The 7,625-nt window shown below is 36.0% G+C and overlaps 1 protein-coding gene across 1 annotated transcript in view; it reads left to right on the top strand.

Moving 5' to 3' along the window:
* LOC108367141 (uncharacterized) overlaps positions 1 to 6,991 on the top strand; it is a 12,088-nt gene extending 5,097 nt beyond the window's left edge. Inside the window, 3 exon segments of the mRNA XM_017621728.1 lie at positions 2,835 to 5,749; positions 5,751 to 6,180; positions 6,182 to 6,991. Coding sequence (XP_017477217.1) covers positions 2,922 to 5,749; positions 5,751 to 6,180; positions 6,182 to 6,817 — 3,894 coding nt within the window. The 5' untranslated portion in view covers positions 2,835 to 2,921 and the 3' untranslated portion in view covers positions 6,818 to 6,991.
* Positions 6,992 to 7,625: the final 634 nt, after the last annotated feature.

Below are 7,625 nucleotides of genomic sequence, written 5' to 3'. Positions count from 1 at the left end.
TGCCAGATTATATGCATAAGCTTTGCCGTCTGTCACAGCTTTTAATTTGCTTTAACTCATGCATTTTCCTCTTTAAAATGAGCATAAGCAGCCGAACAAATGCACGAAACTTTTGGGAATTAACTCGGATCTGGGGAATTTTCGATGACAGCACTGGTAAAAACGGTCAGTTGTTGTCTTTTGTACAAGTAAGCAAACGAAGCAGTCCAGTTTCGCGTACGCGGTAGCCGAGTGGTGAGAGTTGCGAGCTACAAGCCTGTAGCTGCCAGGTTCGATACTCGGTTGGAGCGATTGTGAAACATTTTTTATTTTTATTATTTATTTTATATTTTTTTATTTTATTTTATTTATATATTTAATTTTACTTTATTTTATTTTCATTTGCTTTATTTTATATCACATTTCTTATTTTACTATTAGTTAATTTTAATTTTTAGAGATGAATTTTGTTAAAAATTTAACAACAACTAACTGAAAGTAACGTAAAAAAAATATAGAACTTATAAAAAAAGAATGAAAAAGAAATAAAAAAGTATACTGGCCGTGGGACTCGAACCCACGACCTTGCGGCTGGTTTATTCGCATTACTGCCGTCTGTAAGGGTAAAATTTTAATTTGCATTTATGCTTATTAATTCAAATTAATTTTCTCCGTCTGTCTACCGTATGAGGCAGGCAATTTTTGGGAATTAACTCGGAACAGGGGAACTTTCGCTGACAACACTGGTAAAAACGGCCAGCTATTGCCTTTTGTTGAAGTAGACAAACAAAGCAAGCGAGTTTGGCCTCATCGCTAGCTACAAATCTTAGGTGCCAGTTCGATCCTCGGTTGGAGCGGCTGCCAAAATGTTTTTTGTTTTTATTATTTTTAATTTTACTTTATTTTATTTTCATTTGCTTTAATTTATGTCACATTTTTTATTTTATTATTAGTTAATTAAATTTTTAGATTAAATTTTTATTGAAAAGTCAACAACAAACTAACTGAAAGCAACGTTAGCACTTGCGGCCAGTTAATCGGCATTACTGCCGTCTGTCAGGGCAAAATTATTATGCGCATTTGTGTGCTCGTTAATCGGCATAAGCATGCCCGTCTGTCTTCCCTATTAAATATAGGGATAAACATTGTTTTTGAAACCTATTTGTGATTATACTTCGCGCAGCGCATATATATATGGTATCTTCCCAACAACAACTACACTAATTTTTGCCGCTTTAATTTCTCCATCACCTGCTCTCACTGCTCAATCGTATGTCACTTTTACCTAGAAATCAAAAATCAACAGACTTCAATGTCGTGCTGAGTGTTGGGTAACCGCTTACACGCAAATCTCATTTAACAGATTTCTTATGTGACCACTCTCACGTGTTACCATGCAATGCTGAGTATGTGCAACATAAAAGAATGTTTGGTTTCTTTAAGTCCCATATGAAAAATTAAGATGGCAAGCTCAAATTTTGTCACAACTATTTTTTTGTGAACGACAACGAATTTTTCATATCGACCGAGAGAAAAAGTCATTTTATTATAATAAAATTAAATAACCTTTAATTTCTTTAATTTCATCTAAATTTGTTTTGATCGCTTAACGTGTTCCCTAGATAAGAGTAAACAAAATTGATTTTTCCAAAACTTCCGACTCTTTGAAGATTTTACTTAATTAAATCTTTATTATGCAATACTTATATTTTTAGAGCAAGAAAAATATAATCTCCCTATTACTGTATAAAACCGACCCAGCCTAATACATATATTAGAGTGGTACAAAAAATCCTTTTTTTTAATGTTATTCAATGTTCACGCAAATTTGTGTTCCTTTTGCTAAAAAATGAAAGTACATAACTTGATTTAAAAAAATAACAGAATTTAGAGATCGCTCAAGTCCATTTTTTTTTACTTAAAATTTCTCGCCTTCAATCCGTCCGCACGCGAAACACCTAAGGAAATTTAAGTTTTGTGAGATCTTATATGCTTTCGAGGACGTTGAATATACTAGGAAAGTTATTTTTTCGATCCGGCTCTTGCCTTTTAGATATTACGAGAAAATATTTAAAAAACAAGAAAAAATCCCGAAATCGCACTTTTCTAAACTTTTATACGAAGTTTTAAATGTGGATTTATGTGGTGCTGGTTATGTAATATGCTAGACTTCTTTAAAAAATTATAAATATTAAATAAACAAAAGTAAAATGGCCACACAAGTGTATATCTACAGCTTATATTTTTCATATCCATGCATTTTGTGAGGGAATTAGTATAATTTTTTATAATTCCACTAAATTTCAGTTAGAATCGTTTCATTAAAAAAGCAAAACAACAAAAATTTGAGACAAGAAAGATAGACTGCAACGATAGACTAAGAGAGTACCAGTTTGACACAATAAAATATAACCAAAGATCATAGGAAATAAGGATGCTTCCTTATATTCTATGTTCTTTGTGACAACGAAAGTGCTGCCACGTTCGTCCGAAAAATGGTTTTTTGGGCCAGAGTACAGGGAGACTCTTGTTAAGTTGATAAAAAACACTGAAAATCGGGATTTAATCGGTACAAATATGAAAAATCGGCACACTTACACGTCCCGACTTTTAATTAATTAAGCGGGACAATTTGCTCAAAATCGGTACTGTCCCCACAAAATCGTTACGGATGGTCACCGTAATATATAATAATTATATTTTGGCACATACATTTATGCTATATGCGTTTGTAAGTATTATATTAAAATCTAATAATTGGAAAAGGTTGAGTTGTCACTTAAACCATAAATAAAGCTGTTGATTTCAAGTAAATTAATCTGTAGTTTCACTAATCTTTTTGTACACATTTTTAGGATATTCCAGCATTCTTTGAATTATGCGTTAAATAGCTTAACGCAGAAGGTATTCTATTAACTTTGTTCGTCGATGCTTGAGCGAGAATGGCCTCAGAAAACATTTATGAAGCAAACAGAGGTACTGATGAAGAAAGCAAGTACGCTTCGAGTACCGATAGCAAATGCATGAATTATGGTTTGAAATCGAAACTAATTGCACCATATTCACCTATATACGAAAATGTAAGACCCGATTTGATTTCCGGACAAAAGATATTATTAAGAAAACTATTTCAAACTATCGAGAAACCGGATACCATATACGAAAATCTGTGTCGAGGCTGCGGATATGGAGTTTTTGAAGCGAGTAGTTATTTGTGTAACTTTTGTTCATGCATTGTTGGAGGGCTGAAAAATAATCAGTTACATCATTTGACAGAAGTCAACCAAGTCTATGTTAATACCGGCGAGAATATTTATGAAAATGTTTGCACGAAATGCTCTGCTTTATATAATACTGATGAATGTGAGACTTGTTCCGCCGGAGAGAGCATAATAACCCCAAATGTTTACGAACAAAAAAAAAAGGCAAATGAAAATTTAAAAGATACCAATATTGCCTTAAAAATATCAAAATCGAAATCTTTTCATAAGTTTGATAAGCAAAAACTTTTTAATGGTCTTTTCGGATCGCTTAAGAGAGGTGTAAAAACCAAACAAAGTTTTCCAGACGGTCAAAGGCAGGGAAGTAAGAAACCAAGGCAACTTGATATAGTCCATCACGTTGAAGGATACGATAACATTTTTCGTACAAAGGAAAGTTTCGATTTACAAAAGATATGCCAACTGAAACAAGCTCATAAACTTTGCTCAGATATTTCGTATAGCGACGAACATATTTATGGGCGGCTTAAGTATAGCAAAAACAAAGCCAACAACATCACTAACGTAGACAAATTGCATATGCCGTTGTCAAAATCCCAAGAACTATTACCGGTATCTGGCAATGATTCCATGTACTTGATAAACAACACCGGCAACCAATCAACGTCGTCAATTCCAAAAGCATTCAGCTCTTCCTGGATGAAATTACAGATTTCTAGACCCCTGCGCATTCAAGATAACCTCTCTATTACCCCGAGCAATATAAAGCTGGCGTTGCCATTGTCGAACAGTGTTTGCTATTGGATGAAATTATTACGTAAGCAAATCCATAGTTATGACAGTCATACTAGTGCGGACTATGCTTCGTGCATTCCGAAAAGTATTCCTCCAAAAAGCGCTATAATGTATAATTATTACGCCGCTAGTTCAAGCATCAACGATTGCTATGTGAAGGTGTTTCCCCCTTGTTTAGCAGAAACGATGACTAATTTTCCAGTCACTGATAAAAAAGGCGAACTCAAATATGGAACGTTTACGAATAAAGTAAAACTACAAACTGATTCCAGTAGCTATATTTTTGGCGAGCAAATGGAAAGCTGTTTTGATGTAATGGTGGACGTATTTAAGCAAAATGTTATGACAAAACACATGCTCTATCAACAGAGAGAGTCTCAACCATCTGTTGATCATTCCAATATGCTCAGCGCAATCGCCACACCAAATCATCTAATACGATCAGTACCGCAACGAGCAAAAAAACAAAAAATGTGTATTCACAACGAAAACAATGCTGCTTTTGATCGCCCTGCTGAGCGCAGTCCGATTTCAGTAATGAATTCTCCTCAAGTACTCTCAACAGTTGCCGCTGAAATATACTTAGCTAGTTGTTGCTCAACCTGCAATGCGACCGAAGTGAAGAATAATTGTTGCGGCTGTTTGAATGTGGTCGATGACGTTCCTCGATTATACGACTCCGAATTCCAGTCCCAAACGGTGGCTTCGATTGGAAAATATGAAAATAAAACAACCAAAACGCTACTAAAAACAGAAACGATTGACGCGTATAACAGTGCTGTGGGATGTGAGGCTCACGAAGAGCATGTGAGGCAAATTTATACTTCGAGTAATACCAATGTGGACGACATTTTAGAAAAAATATTGCACATGCAAAATAAAGCTTGCTTAAAGCTTAATTTACTGCATTTATTAAACAGTGTGTTGATATCTTATAGCCTTAACACCAAAGTGTTACATGCGTGCTCCAATCGATGTCAGTACTTTAGTTGGTTACAAGATTGGTTACTTTATTATTATAACCCATGGAGCTTGAACGCCAATCGTGCTTTGAAAGTGCTTGCTAATTATAACAGCCTTAATATAGCGTTTAAATTATGGTATACACTGTATGAGTCAGTAGCGCGACAAAAAAACATGTTGAAAGATGATAAACAAGAGGCGAGTGATTGTATTGGTGAAGCTCCGACTAGCACACCAAATGCACAAGTTATTAAATATAGTCGTATGACATTGCAGTGCGAACCAGAAAACGTCGATGTTTTTGATGAGAAAGAGAGTGAAAAATTTATTGTGAGAAAAAGTGAGGGTATAAAAAGCTCAATGAAAACCAACGATGAAGTAGTTTTGCGTGCAAAGAGCAAAGAATCTTTGGAAAGAAATAAAAAAGCTCAAGGGAAGTTTTTGGATCTCGACACTCACGTAGTTGGATTAATTGACAACGAATCAAAGCCAAATTATGATAAGAATTTAGAAGGTGATTTGGAAACATTAGACGGGGAACTTAGTCACACGACTGCTCCGCATGGGGCTCTTGTATCCAAAGGCAAACAACCCATAAATACCAGAAACGAGTATTGCCATCAACGAAGTGAGGAAGATATTTATCAACCCATTTGGAAGTTCCAGACTGTTGGAGAACCTCATGAGCCCTATGACAGCGATTCTGAATATTACGATGCGAACAGCGGGCATACAAGCTTGTTGAAAAACGAGCAATTTCAATTAAATGACTCGTCAACATCACACATACTNAACTGTTGGAGAACCTCATGAGCCCTATGACAGCGATTCTGAATATTACGATGCGAACAGCGGCCATACAAGCTTGTTGAAAAACGAGCAATTTCAATTAAATGACTCGTCAACATCACACATACTTATTGCTGACAGTGTGGAAGATCATGGCGAGTGGGAGACAGATGACGAATTCAAGTTCTCAAAAATTAACGACGGATTTTACCTGGCTGAAGACACAATATCGTCACAAACATCATGCAGTGCTGCCTCCCTGTGTAGCAGCACAAATACAAATTTTGATAGCAATGTTGCAAATCTCTCTGCCTCAGCGACCGTTAATTTGGAACATCCTCATCTGCGTACAGTGTGCATTTTTTTCAGCCCAAGTGAGCCCAAACTTCGTGCTATCGTTTATGACTATAAACGTACTCAAGCATCACAATNCATCACACATACTTATTGCTGACAGTGTGGAAGATCATGGCGAGTGGGAGACAGATGACGAATTCAAGTTCTCAAAAATTAACGACGGATTTTACCTGGCTGAAGACACAATATCGTCACAAACATCATGCAGTGCTGCATCTCTGTGTAGCAGCACAAATACAAATTTTGATAGCAATGTTGCAAATCTCTCTGCCTCAGCGACCGTTAATTTGGAGCATCCTCATCTGCGTACAGTGTGCATTTTTTTCAGCCCAAGTGAGCCCAAACTTCGTGCTATCGTTTATGACTATAAACGTACTCAAGCATCACAATACTTTTCAAAACGCTCACAAAAACATTCATTCAGTGAGAAAACGAGCAATTTTTCATCAATAAATCATGCTGTGGACATTCCGTCAACACAATCAAAAGGTTCAACCAGCCCATCAGCAACCACGGCAAAACCTGCGTGTGATAGAGCACTATCAACATTTAACATGACATCGGTGAAGGCGTGGAAACTCAGCCTTTTAAATACTGCCAACGCAGACGATGAAGAAGATTTGGTAAGTAAGGGTATGTATGGCATTATCCTAAATTTAGGGCGTTTCTCAACTCAACTAAATGCATACATATATGAAGCAAAGCAACGCTAGTTGAGTTCTGTTTTTTAAAATAACTTACACAATTTCTTGTTACATAAACTTAGGGACACGAATTTCGATGCGACACGATGCCTAATCGCTGCTTATCCCATTCGGTACCGATATTTTTTACTCGGTTAGTTTTAAAACGATATTTTTTGGAATCGAATACAAGACGAACACCAGAAACTTTGTGTTGAAGCGAATGTATATTCACCTTACAAACGTATTTTGATTAAAAGGAAAATACTTATAAAAATAAAATATTTCACACAGACAACAAAAAATATAATCGATAATCGCAGAGGCTATTGTCAGAAAATTTTAAAATGTACTTAGCCGTAATAATAATAATAGATTGGCGCTTATACATATGTTAGTGTTTGGCCGAGCTTTTCCTCCAATTTGTGGCGTGCGCCTTGATGTTGTCACACAAAAGGGAGGGACCCACATTTTTACGCTGACTCCGAACAGCGATTGTATTTTTACGATAAGCTGTTTGTCGTGGCAGAAATACCCTCGAAGGTTTGTCATTGCCTACCGATGGGCGACCACTAGCTAAGAAAAATTATTTTTTCTATGTATATATATTTTTTGCCGAATTCTATAACCTTTTATTAATTTTTCACTTTTTCTTACTGGTAATTGTATTTTTTGGTACTGGTTAAGGCAAATAATTATTTTGTCATTATCAGGCAGGACCGTCTGGAGACGGAATACATTTTTTGGTATATCGACGAGCCCGTCTCCAGACGGTCTTAGATTTTCTCCTGTCACATACTACGTTTATACGCATGCATAAGTCGCTTTAATTCATTTC

The sequence above is a fragment of the Rhagoletis zephyria genome, unplaced genomic scaffold, assembly GCF_001687245.7.
Source record: "Rhagoletis zephyria isolate East Lansing unplaced genomic scaffold, Rhagoletis_zephyria_1.1 Rzeph_scaffold_02559, whole genome shotgun sequence".
In the NCBI taxonomy this organism is placed as follows: Eukaryota; Metazoa; Arthropoda; class Insecta; order Diptera; family Tephritidae; genus Rhagoletis; species Rhagoletis zephyria.
The sequence above is the reverse complement of the archived record's forward strand: the minus strand, read 5'-3'. Positions and strand labels throughout refer to the sequence as shown.